Below are 25,082 nucleotides of genomic sequence, written 5' to 3'. Positions count from 1 at the left end.
GGGTGCATTTGCATTTGAATTGTATTCTTTTTTTTTTTGCTGTATGAAATTATAATTATTCATATACAGGATGACAAATGCAAAAGGGGGTCAAACTGAACAGAGGTTACTGTAAGATGTACAGATGCTCTCTCCTTTCCTCGCCTCCTCGCGTCTTAGTCCCTCCCAACTGAGGGGCGAGCGAAGGAGGCAAGGAAGAGAGAGACGAGGAGAGAGGGGTCGAGGCAACATCTCCTCGAGAAGCATTTTTAGGAGTTGAGACATCCTTCAAGATGGCCCGCTGAGATTTATTTCCAGGTATTATTTAGCAGGGCGGAGACGAGGAGGCACGTAAATAAAGAAACAAGAGGAGCGCAGTAACTCACCTCAGTGAATCAGGAGGGACTTTCACGGAGGCCAGGCTGACATGGGTCAGGCTGAATGCGGAGCTGAAGAACTGGCGGAAAGTTGGCAGAGAATCTCTCGCTTTCCTGGAAAAGAACAGAGGACAGAAACAAAAAGATAGGCTTTGGAACGTGTGTAGGAGTGGAAGGGAAGAGCCGGACACAAAGGACAGAGCGCGATCAATGAGGCAGTTAGACGGACAGAAAATGAAAAGAAGTGAGCAGATGATGGGAGCCGATAAGGACACTGACCGAGACAAGGCGGCGGAATGACAGAGGGAGCTGAAACGCTGACAGAAAGTGACAGAGATTTTGCGGCAGACGAGAAGAGAGCTGTCAAGAGAGCGAGAGAAAAAGGGAGAGGAAGAAGGGGAGAGCAGACAGATGCCGGCAGGTGACATTTGGGTCAGTATTATATCAAGCAGACACGGAAAAGGTGAAGTTGGCATTAATTAACTGCCAACAGTTTAAAAAAGGTAACGCTGACCAATTATTCAACCATCTGCTTGGCATATACAGCGCATTAGCCTTTCAGCAGAGAGGAAGGACACAGTGTGTGTGTGTACACAACATCCCTGCGAGAGCAGCGATACAAGAGGGGACCGGTCGTCTGCATTCTCGGGGTTGATGCAGTACACTGGTTACGAGCCGCGTTTAGAACTTGTCAAAGCAGCCAATCTGCCATTTCATCCCCTCACGGCGCAAATAATTCACCACAGGGGAGGATGAGGGAGACAGTGGGAGGGAGGGATGAAAGGAGGGAGGGAGGAGGTGTGGGGGCGATGGATGAATTCATCTTTCAGAAAAATTAGGTTTGTTTTTCACGAAAAGATTACCTGCTACCTCTCTTCAGCTGATGTGTTGTTTACTTGTGCGGCACAGAAAGCCTTTTATTTTTTTGTTCGTTTGCGACGAGGCACTTTGAATAGAATGTTTAGTATGACTCATCATTTTAGTTATTCATAGACGACGCAAAAGTCACTTTCTTCAGAAAAAAATCGGAGAGCGGCGAAAGAAGACAGAGAGCCACTTATGTACAATTATTCTACGGCGTTTCATGCCGACCTTTTTCCCCACGGCTGACAGTTTGACTGATGGAGGCAGGAAAAGCACAGGTGTAACTAATTCCACTAATGAGGGCTCAGCTCCAGAAATGGAACGCGGTCGTTACGAGCTACAGCTGTGCGTTTTCCTGCCACGACGTGTCGAAATGCCTGCAAAACGCGGGAAAACCGTGTTTCTCATTTTCTTCTGCCACAGAACCAATTCACACCAGATGGTTGATCGTTGGTCGTTTTCTTCCAGAAAGAAAGCCACGCATCATAGAGTGATGGAGTAATTAAGAAAAGAAACGCCATGCCGGCGGCTCGACGGCGCTTCGGGCTACACTCTCACGACGACAATGGGGAATACGGACTTCTAGCAGGTGTAATGTTCGCCATATGTTCCCTTTCTTTATCTAGCATGTTAGCGTCTTAACAGTTGTAAGATAACAATAAACACAACAGCAGCTCACAGGAATGCTGTTAGGTTTTGCAGGTAGTTTGTCATAAAAAGTAAAAGAAAGTTGAAACTGAAAAGTGACAATATTCAGCAAAGTCCCACGACAATCCATCCAATAGTTGTTGAGATACTTCAGTGTGGACCAACAAACAGACATTATGCTAAAGCAACGCCGCTAGTGGGGCTAGATAAATGACCTCAGTGTTTGTGGAGTCTTTCTGTATGTATGCAAGGATCTATACAGTATGTTATAGCACAAATATAGTGACCGTTATGACTCTAAATCCTGCTGACACTTCAAATACGCTCTTAACTATGAGCTGCATTTTAGTGTGTTGACTACCGCACAATTGCTGATTCATATACACAAAAAATGACTTTCTTATGAAGTCAAATGTTGAAGCGTTTCATTCTGCATATATTATATTTACCATGCATTTGCCTCGTCTTTACATTTTAAAAGTTATTTCTCTAGAACTGATTCTTCAACATCTTTCAATATTATTCTAACCGACTGTACTCGCTTAACACTTATGTTGTGTTTTTATACTGCTTCACAGCGCCGGGGTTGTAGCTGAAAATGTAAAGCCACAATTTCCACAAGGGGATGAATAAAGTCTCTTCTGTTCTATAAGAATACATCTCAGCAACACATTAACTTAATGGAGTACACAAATGTGATTATAGTGAGCTCTGCTCCGGCTCTAGATGGGCAGCGATATCATAAATCTCTTCATTTACTCATTCGCACAGTCTGCGCTATTCTTGGCAGCTCCTTCCTGCATTTGGCAGTTTAAACTGTTACTTTAAGACTGGATTAAGGGTTTAACTTCTTCATATCTGTCTAACATTATAGTTTTCTCTTCGTTTGTACAATATGCCGCTCTGCTGACAGTAGACTTAGTTAAGCCGGACGGCCAATAGAAACCCGGGGTGTGTTGACCTCACTTCATCAACCAGTGCCTCCTTTAACAGACACTTCAGCTGCTTCATCTTGCTGCTGTACAAATACGCACCATGACTCAAGACCAACATAAGATACGTAAATATCAAATGTTTCAACTGCACATTTCTTCAGTTGTGACACAAAATTCTTTCTCATAAAATGAGCGCTTCTGTATTCAGCATCATTTAATCTGATTTATTATAGGATACATCCACAGAGAGTTACCTTCAGAATAAAACCATCATTCAACTTCAGGAAAACATCAACATGAACCTGACTTCCAATAACCTCCGTTGGTGCAAATTCAGTGTAAAACAACACATCGCCTGCCGTCAGCAGCAGACTTGCGTTACGTCTGAACCTCTAGGACATCACAACTGAAAAGCTGCTCCGCCGTCTCCTCTCCGATTACCGAGCCAACTTTCTAGCATGCCCATGTGTTTGGAGCAGCTGTTTAATTGGTATGAGAGCAGTAATGTGACTGGCTGAGAATACAAAAAAAAAAGAATCACTACACCCCACCAGCTTCTGTTCCGCTTCACCACATTCCTTTGTGCAATATTGCACCTGTGAGCAGAAGCCCTCATTGTCCTTGTGCACAAAACCACTGCTGTACACGGACTGGTATGATTGCATTAAAGAGACTATCGCTAAGTTGAACTCGACAATAACGCCAGCGACCATGATGACTCATAATAACTCTCATAATGCTCCGACAAAACCGCCTTGGCTTGGTTTAAAGATGAAACTGAATGCAACGAGAGGAAAGGAATAAAAGAAAATGGGACTCAAAGACAAGGAAAAAAAAAATAAGCAGGAGGAAATCAAGTTAGGAAGGGTAGAAAATGGAAAAGGTCATAAGGGAGTGAGCAATGGTAGGAGGCACAAAAAAAAAGAAGCAAGATGAAGACATTAAGAAAGTAGCGAGGGGAAAACCCGGCAGCTGCGGTACAAGCTGCCGTCATTGCTATTGTGATAACCTCCCAGTGCGTGGAACGCCGGCTCCTCTTTGACCCATTTGTAATGATTAGCATACCAGCATGTCAGGACTCCGCTGATACAGAAAAGGCCTCTGTCGCACAAGTAGATAGTGTCACTGGCTGTCGCACTGAACGCTCTCCATGGAGCTGCATCAGCAATTTGTTACCACACGTGTACGTGTGTGTAACTGGATCTACATGAACTGCTCGAAAGCGCCACTTCTGTGTGTGTGTGTGTGTGTGTGTGTGTGTGTGTGTGTGTGTGTGTGTGTGTGTGTGTGTGTGTGTGTGTGTGTGTGTGTGTGTGTGTAAAAGATGGGTGATGGAGGGGTCTGAGGCGGCCCGTTCCATATTCATGAGCAGCAGCCGGGCGGTTCTTATCAGCCCGGTACAGCTCCGTGGCTCCGTGCTGTCACCACAACACAGCGTCCGTCTGCCCGGCAGCACTGAGCCGGAGAGTATTTAATAGCAGAAGACCCACGACCGGCAAGAGGTGGGATGAACTATGGAGGGAGGGAGGCAGAAGGGAAGGGAAAGAGCGGTGGTAAAGGGGATGAAAGTTGGAGGATGTGAAGAGGGAGGAGGAGTGATAAGGAGAGAGGAAGAGGAGAAAGGAATATAAGCGGAGAGAGAGAGGAGGAAGGAAAGAGGGGGAGAAAAGGAAGTAAACAAGATGATTGAGTGAGGGAGGCAGTAAGCAAGAAGCGAGGGATAAGAGAGGAGAAAACAGCCATGGAAAAGGGAGAGATAAAAACCAGACAGAAGATAGATGGAGCGAGGATGTGTCCAGTAAAAAGGAGCAAGGAATGCTGGGAAATTCAATCTTCCTCTTAATAATGAGAGAGCCGTGTGGTCAAGAGCTCCAGCAAGAGCACGAATTCACATCATAAAAAATAAAGAATGAAGGGAGACCGGTGGAGAGGAGAACAAGAGGTGCGGCCAGACGGATGCAAAAAGTAAAAGATGGATAGAGAGATGCAGCAGATACAGAGAAACAGGCCGAGTGACAAAGAGAGAGAGAGAGACCGATGCAGGCGTGGGAGCCTGGGGATCGGAACAATAATTCCCATCTAAAATTAGCCTCATTTTTCACCAACTTCTTCCTCAGTAATTCTGTAATGCAATATGCTGAGCAGGGGAGCTCCTGGGCTCCTGGGGGACACGACATGATGAGAGCTGGAGCCGCTTATGCCTGCTAGCTAGGTAAACAACACACACACACACACATTTCATATCACGAAGAAAAAGACTTGTGGGCACACAAACAAGTGCTTGACAGATGGATAACTTGTTAGCAAACAGAGACATGTGTACATTAAAAGACAGACGGTAACACATTCTGCACACACACAAAAAAAGAATATATATATGCAGGAAGCCAGAACAAATTAAGGGGGCGAGCCGAGCGTGCACGCTAATTACGTCAGTGAGGTCCAGGGCTAAACACTAATCTACAGCAGAAAATAAATGAGGATGCTCCGCTCCTCCTGACTGGAAATCCTCCAGAGCCGCTTGGCTGCGTCAGAAGGAAGAAAAACTAAAGTTCTTTCTTTACGGGGAGAAAAACCTTAACGGGGATTTACACCCGAGGTGAACGCCCACCTGTGAGAGAAGGAGTTCTTGGAGAGGTTCAGGTAGGAGAGGTCAGCGCAGCAGCCTCGCAGCAGGGCCCCAAACAGCTGGCAGAGAAACAAGAGAGACAGAGACACAGTGATGAACAAGATGTTCACTACAGCAGAATGGGAGTGTGATGTAGAACGGTTATTTTGGCTCTTGAGCGCTGCACAAAATGATTAAAGCTGACACAAATGCAATTTGAACACACTGAAAAGAATGATGCCGCTGTATGTCCTTCTTGGCAGAAGCCTCTTCAATAAAAAGGTCCCTAAATGCATCATGCTAGCATTAGACACGGCATTAAATAATAGAATTTCATAGAAGTCTGACTCTGCAAATTGGTGCGTGAAAAGAAAACCCCACAAAAACAAAATGAGATGTTACTGCTGGTCAAATCAGGACAAAGCAGTTTGTTTTCGGATTTGTTTGATCCTTTTCGTGCCATATGGTTTGGGTTTATACAATAATACAACCTTTGTCATTAAGTTTATACACACACAGACACACACAGACACACACGTGTATTAAGCATCTACAGAGTGTGACAGACAAGGAACATGGAGCCCTCTGAGGTGAATGTCATATTCTCTGAAATGGCACTTTCTGCGGGTCAAAAGAAAACTGCTTCGTCATTATCTGCTGCGAGTGCCAACTAAGATGCCACGCTATTACTGCGTGCACGTGAGCAAGGCACTTAAAAGTGTGCTTTTCTCTGAGACACTCAATCAGTTTCAGTGGGAGTCAAATTAACTTCAAGGTGCTTTACAAGCAATTGACGAAAACGTAGGATGTTTTAAAGTAGTCAAATGTGATAAAATAGAAGATAACTTGTAATGATCAACAGTGAAATGTTGACAACACAAAGTAGAGCAAAAAAGATTTTTAAAAAATTGATAATTGAATAGGCACAAATAATAAAACCACAAAGACTATAAAACGCTGCATAAAAGCCAGACTAGAAAGATGAGTTTTCAGTTCATGTATAAAAATATCAATATTTCCAGCTCCCCTCAGATCCTCTGCGAGGCTGTTCCAGCTGCTTGCAGCGTAACTTCTGAAAGTATCATCGCCAAATGTTTCCACTCGGCTCTGTGGAACAACTAAAAGAGAAGAACCGGAGGATCTGAGGAGAACCTGAGGAGAACCTGAGGATCTGAGGAGAACCGGAGGGTCACAGGAGTTGGATCGACCCGATGCTTACACTTTGGGATTAGCTGTGTACACTGGTGGAAAGTAGCTTTTACTCAATTCCATTATACTTTTATAGCCCAATATCACAAATCTGAAATTGGGGGGCAGGGGGGGGGCAATAGTTGTCATGTGTACAGAGTGAACAGACCTCTAGGCCGACCTCCAGGTTGGAAACCACTGAGCTAAGCTGCTTAACACTGTATAAATAACTTAAAATTAGCGCCACCTCGACCGGTTGCAACACCAAAAATGCTGCGTACGCATCGATACCTCAGTACTAACAAGTTGATGTAATATTTAATGATATATCAATCACAGACTTTTTTTCTTTTTACACTTTAAGTACATATTCCCGACTGAACTTTAGTAGAAGACTAAAGACTGACAGACCTACAGTACTAAGCCATGCCATAGGTTGTGAATGTTTCAAAAAGGTGTTTCTTTTACAAAAAACACTTAATAGAAAATAATTAAATGAAAACCAAAAAGACATTTAAAAAAAGACAAAAAACAAACGTGGGTGATTTAATTCCCCATTTCAGGGTTAATGCCCTTTAGCTCTAGCAGCTGAATGAACAGCAGACGCTGTGTTTCCACCAATCTTTCAAAGTGTGTAAGGGAAGCGCTCATCAGTCACAGAAAGTCTACCAATTCCCGATAGCGCTACCAAATGGGCAATAACACCAGTAATTCTATCACACTGAATCAGAATCAAGCTGAAACCAAACCAGCTAAATAAAAAAAAAAATGAATGACTTACATTCTCCGATTTGTTATACTGAATATCCAACAAATGTCAATTTCCACATTAAATATGGTACGGTAGGAGATGAATTGTGCCGTGTCAATCAAATTTCCCCTTCTTATAAGATCAATGTGACATCACGCAGCTCTGCAGCCATCCATCTACCGTCCATCAAATGCATATCCAATCAGGCTCTCGTCTTGTGAAGATGTGGCTCGCTTTCAAACTACAAGCTTCTGCAAAGCACCAAAGATGAATATACAGGAATCTGACTGTGATCCATTTAATCTTGAAATAAAGATGAGATATAGGTGTTTGCTGGACAGGAGAGAGCTCTTGGCAAATATGATCGGCATCAAAAACCAATTTCTTGCAAGACTTTTAGCAGCATCTCACCACTTGCGAGAGGTTAAACTATCAGAACAAATCCATTTTTCCCCCCCTGGCAGTGTGATCCATCACGCAAATTGACTAATCGACCGTTGTCGGTACATCAACGCAGATTAAAAACAGGAGCTTATTAATAATTCAATCCAACAGCCCAACACTAAAAAAGACAAATTCTCCTGCAGACAGTTCCTCTCTAAAAAGGATGAATGACAATTAACAAAACGGGTCATGAAGCAGCCATCACAGAGAGCACTCTTTCAGTCTCAAGGGGATTTTTTAAAGGAGACATAAGGGGAGACAAAGTTCCAGAACTTGCAAAGAAAGCAGAATAGATGCAAGGACTTCCACTCATGCACGTAATTCAATACAAAATTGATGGCCCACATTTACGGGGGGGGGGGATTAGTTTCACGGGGTGGACCATTTCCTCCTGAAACGGATTCCTGCCTGACAAGCTGCCAGCTCCTTGGGGTTTAAAACTGCTCGAGTGAAGTGCAGCGAGGAAAGAAAGCAAACACACGCGCAGTAAAGTGAACGGCATTGTGGTAAAGTAAGTATAAGAAGTATTCGGATCCTTAACTTATGGTGGAGTTGGCAATTCTGGAGTAAGGTGGTTGATATTTGAACTCATCACCCAAACAAATAACCCTTCCTCCAGATTCACCGTCCCCCTCTCTTCTTACACCTGTGGCCTATTCCCCGTGTCCTGTGAACAAGCAACGCCTGGTGCTGATTGGCTGGAATTGTGTTGCGTGGCCGTGTATGAAAACTTCTGGCTGCACCTTTAAAAAAACATGTTTGGTTTTTTTATACTATTTTATGCTTTACATTTTTCCCAAACAGCGTTTTAATGAGTTTACATTCTATAATTACCTCTTTATATGGTAGTTGTCTTGTAAGTGGCGGAGTCCGCCATTTCCATGCTGGATTAACATTTCCTTCACACATACTAGGAAATGATGCATGTAATCCCACATTACTGATTGTAATTTCATCTAACCGATATCAGCCTCACTCTGCTACAGCTGTGTCAGATTACTGCTAATGCTAACAGAAGATTTGCTACTGCTGCTAGCTCCCAGCACCTGGCGAAACACAGGGAGGCTGTTATTGTGAAGCGGTCACAGGAAACAACATCGTATTGGTCACTGAAGTTAGCACACAGCGATGGTTCTTCAAAAATGGATCTACAATAGAAAACAACAGTCTTTAAGGTAATTTTGTTTAAAAAAAATGTTCAAGAAATGAAACAAGAGAGAATGAGGGAGGTTGAATACTGGAAATGGGAATAGTTGAAATTCTTGAAACAAGTTGATCAGCATAAAGATAACCAGTTGAAATAATCCGATACTTAAAAAATTAAATCCTAAATCCCAGACTAAAATAACTTGATAAGAAGGAGGTTTCTTTTATAACTGAATAATGCATCATGTTTCAGAAGCCGATTATATATTTTGTATTAAATAATTAAAATATGGCAAGTAGGAACTACAGCTGTCGATTTATGTGCTAGACTAAAAAGAACAAAATGTCTAAAATATAGTGGAGTACAAGCATGATATGGAAATAGTAAAGTACAAGTACTTCAAAGCTACACTTAAGTACACTACCGGAGTAAATGTTCGAAAGTTGCATCCCACCACTGAGAGGAACACTGTACTGAATCAGCAATGGGGTTAAATCAAGTAGGTGGAAGTGTTGGGTCTAAAACCGGCAGACCAGCAAGTGCGCTTGATTTGTGGTATGACGACGCATCACGGCGATGTGGCGAGTGTGGAGTTCTTCCATGTCAGCAAGCACCGGTCCTGCTGAGGTGTCAAGAGAGCTGCAGCACAAGTCTCAGTAGCTCTCTAGCTGACGGTCTGACCTCTCAGCAGCAGGGAACACAATCAAAAAAAGATATTTATGTCTGCAGGTGATCCCTGTCAGCAGCAATGCAGCACTGACAAAGCAGCGGAGCGACGGGACATTAACACGAAACGTGACCTCCCCTGTTCGGCCAGCACTATTCACAAACCTCTACATCATCCAGAGGGGACACAGACACTAAAAGCAAACCCGGTGTGCGGTTGTAACTTTCAAAATATTTCCACAGAGACACTGAACCAGGAAGAACCGCCATCTCAGCGGTAACCAGCAGGGGCGGACAAAATCCAAGCGCGGCGACTAAAGAGAGAAAGCTCCGTCATCCTCTCACCCGTTAGCGTAGCTGCAGACGCGCCAACAACAAGGCACATCGCATCTTCTGAAGTGACAAAGATGTGAACAAACAAGCGTGAGACAAAGGCTCCTGTGTGCTCTTCATTCAATGCATCATTGGTGAAATTCACAAGAGGCTCTACATTTCTATTGTAGAGCCTCCTAAGAGCTTTTACCATCACCCAAGACATTATGCACAGATGAGCTCCAAGACAGACTGGGAGTCTACTGAGGTAACATTGTCTTTGTGTGGTGGGCCATTCATATTCAGGACGCTACACTACGCTACCCACCCCCCCCCACCCACCCTTCTGTTTCCTGGCCTGAATCCCATCCAAGAGATGAGATCAGACGGGAGATGGGTGGGATAGTGACCGTCACAGAGACAATGAGTACAAACCGAGTCCACGGTGCAGTCTGTCCCAGACAGGTCCAAGTGGACCAGGCAGTTGGGCTGGGCCAGGAAGAGGTAGAGGTTCTGCACGGGAAGAACAGGAATGTCTTTTAGAGGATGAAAGTGAAAAATATACATACATACATGCATACATGTGTGTGTACGGTGCTTAGAGAAAAACATATTCATCGACCTGTGTGGGTGTTTTCATGTTTTGCAGCAGAGCCGATTTAATGTGGCTGTTTTGACAGAAAAAGACTCTTTCACGTCAAAGGGAGAAACAGATCCAGGATGAATTACTGGGACTGTATCAAACGTCATATATATTCAAAACTGCTATTGAGGTTTTCAAATGAAGCTTTGAACATCTTTTGTCATATTCCATGACATCATCACCATGAACAAAATGAAAAAAAAAAGAAGCTTTTGTTATTGTGGTTGTATAATTTAAATTGATGGTCCTATTAGATTGCTGCTAGAGCGGCCCGTTAATAGAGGTGCATGCTTCCCTTTGTGTGCGGCAAATAGGAGACCAAATCCTTTCTCAGTGAAAATGTTGTTTTACACCAATAAATAAGGACTGAAGCCGGAGATTTTGTGAGATAAAAACATGTCGTGGATTTGGAAAGTCTATCTGTTTTCAATAAATTCTGACTTTTGGACTTAACCATGCTCTGGAGATATTTGGAAATATTTGGATCGCACAAGTCGGAAACAATCCTACACATGGTATAAAACTAATGCCGAGCGTCCAGATGGCGGTTTCTTCTGGCAGGAAAGCCCTTAGGAGCGCTTCATCCACAGTGACGACGCCAGCATCTCTCTGAAAAGTTCAGAGATTTTGAAAAAAGAAGCGATCGGAGCGGCTGCACACGAAGCGCTCTTGTGCCGGCGCTCAAAAAATGAAAAGAAAAAAAAAACTAATAAGGCCACTTCGTCTTAATCTTTATCTGAAACTGTGACGAAATACTGGGTTTAAACAGAGTGATTAGACATGCAAAAAAAAAATATATGAATGAAGCTTCGAAGCTTTGAACTAGTCGGTACAGCCCTGTGAATTACAGACATAAATTCAGCCCCTGAACATCCCTTGAAGGACAGTTAAAGCGATCATTAAGAAACGGAAGGCTCATGGCACAGCTGAGTATCTGCCTGGAGTAGGATGTCCTCAAACACTGAGTGTACAAGAAGGGTTTGAAGGAGCTCCAGTCTTTAGCGGCACCGATTGGAGAGACTGTGCAGACAACAACAACAGGGAGCCAAGGTGCTTCACCTGCCGCAGCTTTACGGTGGCAAAGAGAAAGACAAAAAGCTTGCACGAAACATAGGCGGTTTGTCAGAAGGCAGGTGGGAGACTGAAGTCAGCTGGAAGGGGCTTCTGTGGTCGCATAAGAGCTTTTTACCCATCATATCATAAACACACTGCAGCATCCCCAGTGGGAAGCATCATGCTGTGGGGACGCTTCTCTGCAGGAGGTCCAGGAAGGCTTGTGAGGGTAAAATGAATGCAGGAAAGAACAGAAATAGATATATCCTGGATAGTGTTTTCCCCAGCAAACAAGTGTAAAGCAAGAGTGGCTGAGTCCACAGTTTGATCCGATCCAGTATTTGTGGCTGGATTTGTAAATGCCATTCGGTCACAATCCCTCTGCAGCACGACAGAGCTGGAGCAGTTTGGCAAAGAAGAATGGGGTCAATACATGTGCCACCATGTATTTTATAGTTGTTATTCATTTAGATTACTTTGTACTAATCTCTTTTCAATTTGACATTAAACGGTATTTTTCTGTTGCCACATTAAATTCAACCATGATTTAATTGTTGTAACACAGCGCTCAGCTTTCCATCTAAAATGTTTCTATCCACTGGTTTTATGCAACAATTATGAATGTGTCCGTCCTGGTGGTGTAAATTCTCCTGTCGGGTGCCATTAAACTACTGCAGAAGAGCGTCAGTCGAACCTCAAATACAGTGGAAAACCTGTGATGGGAATATGTAGATGTGTAGTATTTCTGTTCGGTCCACGTATTCATGAGAGGAAGGTTACAGTCTCCTCATCGCTCCACACAGAACTGATGGTTCAGCTGAAGCAAATGTTCTCTTTTTATTTTTAAAGAATCATTTGCTGTATGAAAACTTTTATTTGTATCGAATATCCGGAATGTTCCCTCCAAGTTTTGTTTCACGGAAATCAAAAACATGCATTAAAACAGGTGGATGAAGACACACTTAATATAAGAATTATTCCTGTTTGTGTGCGTGTCTCTCACCGTGGCGTCTTCTCCGGACAGAACCCCGGGGTTTTTGCTGAGATCCAGATGCAGCAGAGAATTGGAGTATTCGTCACTTGAACACAACGCCTGGGACAGAGTAACCACACCTAACGAGGGGGGGGGGGGGGGGACCCAGAGGAAGAAATGCAGAGGTAGGGATCAGGAGTTTGGATAAATGTATCTTCGAGTCATTTAATAATCTTACAATCATCCTTTTTTCCCCCCACTGGGCCAATTCAAAGCTCTGGACCTAACTAATGAATACAAAACTCCATAATGAAAGAGGATGGGCAAGCTGTGTGGGGAAAAAAAAGATAATTGAGCAGAGACTAGTGAGCTCATATGGCAGGTTAGTATCAAATAAGCTTTTGGGGGAAGCCAGCAACTTTTTTTTCCCAGCATCCAAGTGGACCCTGAAAGCCAAAACAAACGAAAAGCACTCTCTCAAATCAGATCACAACACCATTACACCCACGGGCCCGATGGAGCCCCTCATTAAAATCCTCACCCTGCAAGACTGACGCAAAGCACAGCACGCCGTGGCAAGTCGAGGATTAAATATAGACACGAAACACGGGAGAAATATCTGTCAGCGGCAACAAATATATATATAAAAAAAAAAAACCTTTCTGCTATTCACTCGACTCTGCATCATCGATTATAGACAGCAGTTGTAGGAAGTGACTTTTTCCTGCTCTCAAGCGTCAGGGAGAGAGAAGCCAGCTACTGAAGCTGGCAAGGCGCTAAGCTCTTCATCCCTAATTTGTAGCGATTAGGAGCGAAATGAGGGGAAGAGGAGACAGGGCGTCTAATCCCCCACTTCATCTATCCATCAGCCTTTTAGGAGCCATCCGGTCCGTGTGACAATGTCAAGTGTGTGGGAGCAAGGGTGATGTATCGGGCCTATTTGCATGTCTGATTACATCTCGGAGACGTGTGTGTGTGTGTGTGTGTGTGTGTGTGTGTGTGTGTGAGAACTTGTGTCGGCATGTGTGTAGGTGTTTCGGAGACAGAGGGGAGAGGCAGAGAGATCTATAAATATTCAACAAAAAAATGCTCAGCCCCTGCAAAGTCATACCTGCACCCACCATTCAAGGTCAGCACCATCACCGCATTCCTCCGGTATCACTGTGTCAACCCCCCCCCCACCCCCCCAGTGTGGTTTTCCCATTCATAAAGTACACAATCGAGGTTGTTGTGTTGGGCATGTACACAACACTCAGCTTTCAGCCTTATAATTATGTTTCATCGCCTCCTCAGCCTCCTCAGTCTTACCAAAGGCAGCGAGCAGTCACTGCAGAGGCAGAGGGGCCTAACCGTGTAACAGATAGAGCGGCTGTAATGCCTCCGTTTTATGCCACTTCGGGCTGGTTATTTTAGCCCTCAAAATACATCCCATAGAACCTATAAAAAGCAGCTACTGCTTTGTATAATCCTCCCAGAATGCAAAGGGACAACGCAGGATCTACACACATGGTTAAATCTGTTCTTTTTGCTTTTTTTGTCCAATTTAACTACAGTTTATTTACAAAATATAAACTCAGTTGTCTGTAGAGCTTAATCACACTAAATCACATGAATTTCATTAAGGCAAATGGCAGTTACTGCTCCTTCGCTACGCTAGTCAGCTTTAGCCACTGTTCAGCTGCTTTTGGGGGGGGGGGGTCCTCAACAATGATCAGTTAGCTGCTTCTACATTTAGCTGTGTTGGTTAACAAAAGTGAATTACCAGAGGTCAGATCATCAAAAAGGATATTTTTAAGTCACACATAATAGCTAGAGGAGAGAATACTCACAGTGATGTATCTCTCTCCCTCTCGCTCCCTCTCCCTCTCTCTCCCTCCCTCTCTCTCTCTCCCTCTCTCCCCCTCTCGCTCCCTCTCCCTCCCTCTCCCTCTCCCTCCTTTAGCTCGCGCTCTCTCTGCGACAGACGGTGCAGTGAATGTGATCGTGGCTTCAAGAGCCCAGATATCACCAAACCAGAGCGCAGTGTACTGCACAGAGACCCCTCTGAAAGCACACAACACCTTCGGCGTATGTTGAGTTTTTGTTGACACCATTTATCATATCCAGAAACTAAAAACAGAACATGTTACCATCCACAGCAGAATCATTTCTGTCCTGAGCTTAACTTCATTTTGTCCAGATATTTAGTTGCTGTGTTAGGTTTTTATTCGGGCATTATGCTACTCTACTGCAACTCAGTAAGAATTCAAACCATTATATGAGCTTAATCAGATGATTCAGAGAACACCATCACCCATGAATTATAATTCAGTTATTAATGTATGGATTTACATCTGCAACAACATGATCCCTTTGAATCTGCTGCAACACTCGTGCTGCATTGTCTGGGATAAAAGCAATAGAACTGGGACACTGTACTAATGCCTACGCAGGATTTTAAGGGGGGGGGGGGGGGGGGGGGGGGACAGATCAACTGCTTATGATTGTGACCTGATTATCATTTGGTAGATGGTCTTACAGTACATACAAAAATTTGGAGCAGCAGGGTTGTGGGTTCGAGAGGCTGTTTCTTGAACCTTCACAGAAGAAAGATTGCGCTCTGATGAAGTGCCTTTTTAATTAGACAGTCATTAACATTCAACAAGAGTAAAAAGTGTTTGTGTGTGCAGGGTCAGCCACTAGAGGCTGCTGTGTCTGAGAGGAGCACGCCTACCTTTGGAGGACAGGGAGGTCTTGGAGAGGTTGAGGAGGCGCAGTCCCTTGTTGAGGCGACACACTTGTTGAATGAGGTTGGAGACTCCTGGTTTTGAGGAGAGAGGGGAGAGGGGGGGGGGGAGGGGAGACAAAGAGAGGATCACCCAAAAATTATGTTTTGATTGACTGATAAGTTGATTAACAATATATGAATTGGCAACTATTTTGATGCTTGGTCATCTGTCCTTTTTAATCTAAATAGTATTCTGCATTAAAAGTGAATATTATCTTTACATTTTGGAATGTTGTCGGACAGAACAAGACGCCACGCTGGGCTCATTTTACAGACCAGACGAGGGAGGAACTATTCAAGGAAATAGCTGACACAATCAATAATGAAAATTATTTGTACTTAGCCCTGCACTCATCCACTTTTACAGTTATGAGCCCACACAGAGCTTCACCACTTATCAAGCCAAAATTAAAACCTCTCTCAATACATCGCCCCCAAAGCACATATAGCTATATACCCACATGTACACTAAAGCTAAAACACAACAACAACATCCCACCAACATACTAACTATCTCACTTTCTCCCACATGCCCAGTGCAGCAACAAACTCAGCGATTTCATTAAACTCACTGCTGCCATGAATATGGATAATAATATGAAAGAATATAGTTTTATTGCTGCGGTTTACATTCCTTGTGCTCTTTAAAAATGCACAACAGGAATGTCCTTGTTGTTGTGTTCATCGCGTTGAAAATGGGCTACAACTGAATCCCTGTGTTGCATAATGACAATACGTGATCCCTGAATCCTCGACTTATCTTTATTGAAAATGAAATACTTTTTGGTTTCCTGGTTATGGCAGAATGCGTATGTAAAGAACTCGCACTAGCATAAAATAAACACATTGTAAGCACCGAAGGTCATTGTTTACTGTGATTATGGGGATTATTACGATGGTGGTTAAGGCTGAAGCACTTTTGTGTCACGATGAAGTAAGTCTGCACACTGTCAATATACACACACACACACACACACACACACACACACACACACACACACACACACACACACACACACACACACACACACACACACACACACACACACACACACACACACACACACACACACAGAATGTATTGAAGCGAGTGGAAGTGACATGTGTCAGACTGGCGTACAGAAAATTAACTAATGAGTGACACTGCCGTGCATGCAAAGCCTGGTGCCGGCATACAAACACACACACTGGGTTTTTTCTGTTGTACAACTGGGAAAAAGGCACAAGAAGAGAGAGAACGCTGTATAGTGGTCAGTATTGACTAAAGCACACAGAATTAAAAACGTACGTTTCTGTACGTGTGTGTATGGCGTAACCGTATAAAAGGAGGTTCCGTTTGTGAGCCGCCATGTGGGCGAGACTGAAAAATGGAAAGCATTTCTCTAAAGAGGAGGACCATGCATAGACGTGGCATGAAAGATGGATGAGAGAGAGAAAGGGAGAGGAGCAGAAAGTAAGGGTTTCTGCGATGAGAGACATTGATTTGGAATTCTTTGAGAGCGAACGAAAGTTGCGTCAAAGTGAAAGAACAAAGAACAGTGCCCCTGACAGAGAGAGACAGCGAGAGAGACACAGAGACAGAGACAGCGAGAGAGACACAGAGACAGAGAGAGACAGACACAGAGACAGACACAGAGACAGAGACAGCGAGCGAGACACAGAGATAGCGAGCGACAGAGACAGACAGAGACAGAGACAGCGAGCGAGACACAGAGACAGCGAGCGACAGAGACAGACACAGAGACAGAGACAGCGAGCGACAGAGACAGACACAGAGACAGAGACACAGAGACAGCGAGCGAGACACAGAGACAGAGACAGAGACAGACAGTTCACGGAGGTCAGTCCGGCACCTTGGTTGTCGAGCGTGTTGTGAGCCAGGTTGAGGGAGTGAATCACAGAGGCTGGGTTTTCAGACAGCGCTGACGCCATCTTCTGAGGAAAATCCCTGGAGACGAAACGTTAAAAGAAAGGGCGAATTAAGTTTTCTGTAAAAAAAAGAAATGCAATTTCGATACACGTTTCAAAGCCTGAGTGAATGCGCCGCAGAGATTTCTTTAACTGAATGTAAAGTTTCCCCATTACTCTCGGTAATGGGTGCACAGTATCCTGCTCCGGCAGCAGCGCTGTTCCTTTGGAGAAACGATAATTGAACTGAAGTGGGTTTGTGCTGTAAAGGAAGTTGATTTTAAATGCAGACATATGGAAAAGGTTGAGCATTCTTATTAAAAAAAAAAGGAAAAGATACCTTTTTTTTTTTTTTTATATTTCTAGATTTAAGTTATACTTTTTTAAAAAGGTAAAGTTTCTGTACCACAATTTTTTTAGGTGTATATTTTTGAAATAGTATCATAACTTAAATATCGCAATATATATATTGGAGGTTATATTAAATGAGTTGGTAAAAGAGCATTGCAGGCTCTCTATACCTGCTTTAAGAGGCCTTTTAGTGTCTCTCAGTGCATTGATTGGGTTTTTCAGCTTCCAAATTTGCGGTCTTGGTCGACTCTTACCGATCTCATCAACCTCGTTCCAGCAACAGCAGGGCAGCTGTTATCAGTGAAACAGCGCTGATAAAGCCACTGCACACATTTCCGCCTAGCACTTAATGACAGAAAGACAAAGTGAGCGACTGGCTGCTGAACATATCGGAGCATTTAGCAGCTAAACAGTCAGATCTTTCCCTCAGGAGTCGGTGGAGAGTGAATATTGGTCAGAAACACTATGCTCATGTTGCTCAGTGTCAGTTGGATGTGTAATAGGCTATTGTTCACTAATATGAGGATAATACGTCACTGTTGTGTGTCGTCCGATTTTTCCGCTGCCCCGAAGTAGATGGAAAAAGAAACGAATCAAGGCTCCTTTTCACGTCAAATACGTGATTTACTGTCGTCGACAAAGAGAGATTTATTTGGTGGGAATCCCCCTTCACAAAAATCTCCTTCAAGCATGAGCAGTCAGGATTAATGGAACTACTTTCTTCTTCTTGTAAACAAGTGATTGCAATGAAATGCTTACTGAGCTGTACTTAAAAAGCACATATTTCAAATTACATTGCAAAAAGTTAATTCCAGCTGGAGCCTATTAAGTCATCTACCGTAGTGTTTAGGTATCGTACTCTGGAATTTCTCTTTTTCCACTTCGCTGTGAGCGTTTTGGTGCAGTGCTTGTGGAGAGCTTCCGATACTGATTGCCCTCTCTCTCTTGGAAGTGATTTAACAGAGGGAAAGTATAAAAACGTCATCATTAACGCTGCAGTAAATCATCTCGCCTCGAGGCAGCCAATTCATCTCAATTAATACGAAATAAGGAAACCGCTCCGCTAAATGATGCTAGCCGTGCATAGGAGGTGAAAAGTCTTGCCAGGTGAAGCCCAAAATTTCACTAATGGGGAAACAATACACCTGCCACGGGCAGACAGGAGGGACCTTTATTGGATGAAAGAGTGGAGGTTAAGAGAGGTGTGAGGGAGAGAGAGAAAGGACGGGAGACAAAATTGGAAAGGTTAAGACTGGAGAGTGTTGAGGTGAGGATGAGTGGAGAGCTGCGATGAGCGGAGGTGAAGAGGTGAGAGGAAAGCGATGGAAGTGAGAAGAGAACACAAGCGAAGCAGAAAAGGAGAGGGGGGTTGAGAGACTGGAGCGAATAGGAAAAGGGCAAAAGAGGAGAGATGGAGGTGTGTTTGAGAGGCCAAAGTGTGAGGAGGGGAAGAAAAGGAGAGGAAATTAGATTAACAGAGAGCCGAGAGGCGGGGCTGGTGAAAGGAGAACTTACGATTTGAGTCCTGCATTCTCCAGAGTGAGCTCCTCTAAACTGTTGGACTTGCTGACGGTGTGCAGGACCTGGTCCACCACCTCCGACCCCTGGAGACAAAACACAGGGTCATGTGACCAGAGGTTTCACATAGAGGAAGAATAGAGGCAGGATAAGATAATAAAGGGGTTTTAGAAAGGCAGCAATGTATTAGATTACCTTCATGATACACAGTATGTAGCCTCATATAGGTCCATACATAGTCTATGAGGCGATTTATCTGAATTTACATATGTAACCGGGCATCAAGTGTTGCCGGGCTTTAATGATCAATACATTTAATCTAATGTCCTCTAAAACTTAGAAAAGTATCGGTTGAACTTTTGGAGCAGACTGTTTTCATGCAGCTCACCTCAGACGGATACCCACTTACTCTAATGCATATTATGAATATTTAATAAAAGCGATTAAGAGACTTCTTCATACACATTTGGACTGCAGTGTGCCAAATGAGCAGATAAAAAAAAAAAAAAAAGCTTATTTAATATAATAAATGTAATCTGATGGCACACAGTAAAAGCAAAGGAAACGTCGGGCAAGAAGGTTTATAAGTGAATATATAGAATAATAAATAGTTACAATGCGCATGTCCTTGCAGTGCAGCTTGGTGAACCAGGTGTTGTAGGCGATGGATGCCACGATCACCGCCAAGTCCCTGAAATGGACACACACACACACACACACAGACACACACACACACACACAGATATTAGAGATAAAATGCTAATCTTTAAATTAGCAAACTCCATCTGCTCCAAACCATTTGATGTCATTGATCCATAAATCCGCATTATCGTGGGCCAAACTTTTTTCTTTGCGCGCCCGTTTAGTAAAAAGCAGTTCATCATTGTGACAGAGAGCACACTATACGGGCAGGGCTGCTTTCTAAAGGATGACTGATACTGCAGCCCTGCTGAGGAGGAGACGCAGAGAAAAAGAAAACAACAAGAAAGAAAGAAAGATGTGAAGATCAATGCCTGGGTCAGTGGATTACTCAATAAAGCCCTCGTTTCATCCCAGCTACAGACCTCGAGCACGGCTACACAAACAGACACGCAGCCCACAGACCAGCCCGTGTGTTTGTGAGGGGAGAGAGAGAGAACGAGAGAGGGAGTTTTAGAATCCTCCAAGGTCCAACTAAAGCCACACTGCCGCTACACCTGCTATACATCATCTGACAAACAAGCAGCAGCACACAGAGAGAGAGAGATAGAGAATAAGCCCAGAGAGACGAAGAAAAGGAAGATAGCGAGACAGAGGGGAAACACAGAGAGGAAGAGAAAGTGTAATCGAGCCGGGGTGGGTCCTGGTGCCAATAACTGCAGTAGCCAGGACATTACAGTAGATCTCAGAGGAGTAAAATGGCTACAGGCTGTGTTCCTTTTTTCCATTACCATGCCAGCCATCAGACCGGTCCGCTCTGACTGACTGCAGCCCAGTGTGAGTGTGAGTGTGAGTGTGAGTGTGAGTGTGAGTGTGAGTGTGAGTGTGAGTGTGAGTGTGTGTGTGTGTGTGTGTGTGTGTGTGTGTGTGTGTGTGTGAGAGCAGATGATGCACATGTCAAGATTCATCACCAACACCAGCTGTTGATTGGCGTTTTGACAGCGGGACATGTAGTTTGACCTCTAGGATGTCTCACTCAAGTCATGCAACGCGTTGGTGTTTACGCGTCGTCTTGTACTCGTACACGACGGCGTGTCGGCCGCAGCAGGTCAATCTGTCGATGTCTTCCATTTAGGTTTGGGAGTGGAATCAAATGTTAAAAAGACTAAAACTACAACTGAAGGGATTGTGTTGGAGCTGGAGGGTAAATGAGTCGAGGGTTCGGTTAGAATTAAAGTCATGGGAAGGGTTTAAGTATGTGGAGAATTCTCTATTTAAACAGTTCATATGAGCATACAAATGCATGTCAGTTGGCGAGGTGGACAAAGACTATTATATAGTACAATGCAAGAAAAGAGCCTACTTTTGAAATTGAATTAAAACAGACATATTTGTATATGTGTGTATGCAGTGAGTGGACTGAGGGCTGTTAACGTGTTTAAATTCATTCACCATTTTTGGGGCATACATGCTATTCGCTTTCTTGCGAGGAGTTAAGATGAGCCGATTAATACCAACCTCATGTCTGTATGCTAAATGGAAAGCTACAGCTAGTAGTCCATTAGTTTAGACTGGGAGCAGGTGGGACAGTTAACCTGGCGTTGTCCAAAGTGTAAAAGAATCCGCCTACCGGGACCCCTTTAACTTTAACTCATTCACACAGCATCATGCGTGGCCGTCTGCGGTGATTTGATTGGTTGCGTTTCTCCAAAGAGTTGATTCCGTTTACAATTTCTCGCCACAGACAGCTGTGTTTTCTCCAAACTCACTGCGCACGTTCGATATGAATGGGAGGGCTGTCGTTTTAGTGACTGCAGCAGCACATGGACTATCTGGTTTGTTTAAACTGTACAAAAACTGAAGTGTATTTTTCCTCTAGTTCCAGTCTTTATGCTAAGCTCAGCTAACTGGCTGCAGCTTCATATACGACACATGAGCGGTATCGATCTTCTCATCTAACTCTTGGCAAAAAAAGCGAAGGAGTGCCTTTCAAAAATAAACTTATATTCAAAATTACAGATTTCTTTAAGATCAAATTCCAGGTGTGATTCAACAGCATGCAGCCCCAGATCTACGACCACACAAACTGCCTGCTCATGTGTGAACATGTCGACCTGAGCAGACACCCGATGGGGTCTAAATGGGGTCCGTAATTATCCGAATGTGTCCTTCGAGCAAACCCTTAAGGCTCCAGCAGTCATTGCAGCCCACGATATGCACGCAGATGTTCTTAGACCTTACCAGGACTGGGGTTAAGATAGAGGGTTTCTCCGGAGATGGTTCAGAGGAAAAGGTCGCGAGGTCCCCGACTGCATGACTGTGCTCAGACTATGAAATGGCAATAAGCCTATTCGATTATTTAACACTGTGTGAGTAAAGCTGGTCCACAACGAACAGGGTTCCTCCTGACCAGTGAGCGTAGATCTGCTCAGTAAATATATTAGATTTCATATTTTTTGTGAATCATTTTTCTTATTGGAGTGATAAAGAGACAAATGTTCTGAGGTTGGGGGGGGGGGGGCATCAAAAACATTAATATTCACCTTGTGGGGACAATGAATATTCATAGCACTTTGTGAGAATACCCTTGCCATGGAAGGTAGCTATACTGACCTGAGTGGCGGCACTAGAGTCAGAAAGGTCAGAAGGCACCAAAAAAAAATCCTCAGGATTCATCCTCTGGGGATTATAAATATTCATAAAAAAATTTGACAGCAATCTGGCCGGCTGTAGGACAAAAAGGGACCACCCTCTCCAGTCGGAAGACCGCTGGAGTTTGAAGCGCAGCGATACGCTGTATGGTAATAAATCAATGCCGCAGTCTAACCCCGTACAGGCCTGTGACTCAGGTCCTGCACCAGTGACAGCTGAGGCGGACGGTAGCAGTGAGCTGTGGAGCTGCGGTCCTGCTTCAGTGACGGGAAGAGCTAACCAGACAAGAGAGCTGGAGAAAAGTTGGACGCTGCATCCAGACTTGTTAGTGAGTAAGCACTTGTGTGTGTGTGTGTGTGTGTGGAGTGACTGTCAAGCAAAGAGGTGCCCCAACACACACACAGTCTCCTCTGCAACATGGTATCAACTTGAGTGGGCCAGACAGAACCATTCGACAGGCAAGAGTGTGTGTGTGTGTGTGTGTGTGTGTGTGTGTGTGTGTGTGTGTGTGTGTGTGTGTGTGTGTGTGTGTGTGTGTGTGTGTGTGTGTGTTTCAGAGAAAGAGAGCTGGAAAAAGGGAGCTGAGGAAAATGAAAGGGGGAGGAAATAAAGGAAGTGGATGACAACGGGATGAGACAGGGCCAGAAAACAGAAAAGGTGTCCGCTTTCAGCCAGGAGGAGTGAGTGGAGACGATGTTCAGACCGACAGCAGTCAGCAGAAAAAAAGCCCTGTCCCGTCATTCGTGGCAACGGTAGACGGGCTCAATCGAGAGGATGGGAACGTGGAAGGACAAGGAGGGGAGGAAGGGAGTAATGCACTGAAAATAGCTTCTGGCACATGATCATGGAAAGAACAATCCTTGGATCCTTTCTACAGTCATTCACACCCGCTCTTGATTGCTTCCCTGCATCGATTTTTTTTTTTTTTTGTGATCCCTCACGTTCTTTTGTTCAATCTTTGCTGCCCGTATCAATTTCGATTTGATAAAACGTCTCTAGGATAGCAGGGAGAGAGTCTTTAGTATTGGATTGTCGGCTCAAGGGAGCAATATGTTAGGATCTTAAAAAAAAATGTTAAAAAACAGCAAGCTTCCCCTGCAAAGACTTTCTCTTAATCACACAAACTCTATAGAATATCGGAGGGAAAAACAACCCAGATGCAGTGATTTTAGCACTCAATGTGAAAGACATTAATATATTCATGAGTTGCTGCTACAATCACGCCCCTATGAATGGCTTTTTGATTTAGCAGCATGGCAAGGCTTCGCTCCTATGATGAGGAATGCACTTTTTTTAAGTGTGAACGCATCCTCTCCAGTCGGGATTGTTGTCTCGACACAGGGAAGCAGAGAGAGTTCCATAGGCCTCTGGGTTCTTCGGAGGACAAAACATTCCTCAAATGAAAGACAAGCGCCCCATTTGCATGTCGGCTGTCAAAAAATCTTTTTATGATCGGCAGCACTCGAGCGACACGTACGCTCTTCCTCAATATGCCTGCGAAAAGGAAATGGGTGGAGGGGGGGGGGGACTTAAAAAGAGACCAGCGGGGAGGTGGAGGAGGAGGCATATGGCATTTTACAGCTGTTTCAACGCGCCCTGGATTCTGCCTCTGACAAGCTCAGCGTTCCCCCTTCTCTGTGATCTTCCCAAACTTCTAAAACACAACTGAACAGAGACACAGGACAGCAAGAGAGCCAGAGCGAGGGCGGCAAGACCAATACACGTCACGTTTTTACCCAGGGAGGGTCTTGTCAAACCAACAGACGCTCTTGTTGTCATATAAGACGAGAGTTGACAGATATGATGCATCCTACTGTCTGGGACACATCATGATGCGGAATGTCTTTCAAAACTACAGAGTAGTCAGAGGGTATTGGGACAATGATGTGTTTTTTTTATTGTTTTGCGGGTCTGCGCTGCAGAACAGCGGATTTGATATAAAGACGACGACTGAAGTGCCGAATCTCGGCTTCAGTTACAATCCCAAACATTTCGGTCTCGGCTGACTGGCGGGGACGCCGTGTGGATGTTCGGTTTACAGTCTCCCACGGCATGTGCATCGACCACCGGTGGCAGCAGACGCTCCTGAAGCAGCTACTCTGCTGTCAAAAGACCATGCGTCATGTATCTGCTTACAGTGCACCCAAACAAAAAGGGGGGAGGAGGAGGGGGAGGAGGATGAAGCGTATCACATTGCAAGTTACACCGCTAATGGTTTGGCGTCTTCTATAACATGTCCAGTAGTGTGCGCGCACAATTACGGTCAATGCCTTTGTGTGTAGGAGTGGGAAAAAATATATATATATTTTCATATAAAAATCTCTTTACAATTCTAACTCAATTTACAGATGACAAAGACGTGTTTTCACCGGTCGTCTGGAAGGTGACGTCTTCCTCTCCCTATGCAGACGGATTGGAAAAGTTGGAACTGTGCCACGAGAGAGAGAAGCGTAGCTCCAGGACTGTGTGCGCACACTGTAGCGAAGCCTTTGGGCACATTTGTAATTGATTAATTCCCAGGGAAGAATTAGTTTGACACGACTCGTTTTACGGCAGGCTTCACGCGCAGGTTGGCAACGACAGCGGCAGAATCAAGATGTCTGGTCATCGCATGCAAGGTCCACCGAATTCCGACAGGGTCCCCAACGTTTCAGAGCAA

At 44.3% G+C, this 25,082-nt stretch overlaps 1 protein-coding gene across 1 annotated transcript in view; it reads right to left on the bottom strand.

Moving 5' to 3' along the window:
* Positions 1–25,082, bottom strand: part of carmil3 (capping protein regulator and myosin 1 linker 3) — a gene marked incomplete at its 5' end in the record, with an annotated part of 71,936 nt that overhangs the window by 28,559 nt on the left and 18,295 nt on the right. The window contains 8 exons of the mRNA XM_079173213.1: positions 366–470; positions 5,415–5,491; positions 10,355–10,432; positions 12,619–12,728; positions 15,302–15,388; positions 17,209–17,303; positions 19,130–19,218; positions 19,748–19,823. Of these exons, the coding sequence (XP_079029339.1) occupies positions 366–470; positions 5,415–5,491; positions 10,355–10,432; positions 12,619–12,728; positions 15,302–15,388; positions 17,209–17,303; positions 19,130–19,218; positions 19,748–19,823 (717 nt within the window). The remainder of the gene's footprint in view (positions 1–365; positions 471–5,414; positions 5,492–10,354; positions 10,433–12,618; positions 12,729–15,301; positions 15,389–17,208; positions 17,304–19,129; positions 19,219–19,747; positions 19,824–25,082) is intronic.

Source organism: Pholis gunnellus (genome assembly GCF_910591455.1).
Source record: "Pholis gunnellus genome assembly, chromosome: 14".
Taxonomy (NCBI): domain Eukaryota; kingdom Metazoa; phylum Chordata; class Actinopteri; order Perciformes; family Pholidae; genus Pholis; species Pholis gunnellus.
The sequence above is the reverse complement of the archived record's forward strand: the minus strand, read 5'-3'. Positions and strand labels throughout refer to the sequence as shown.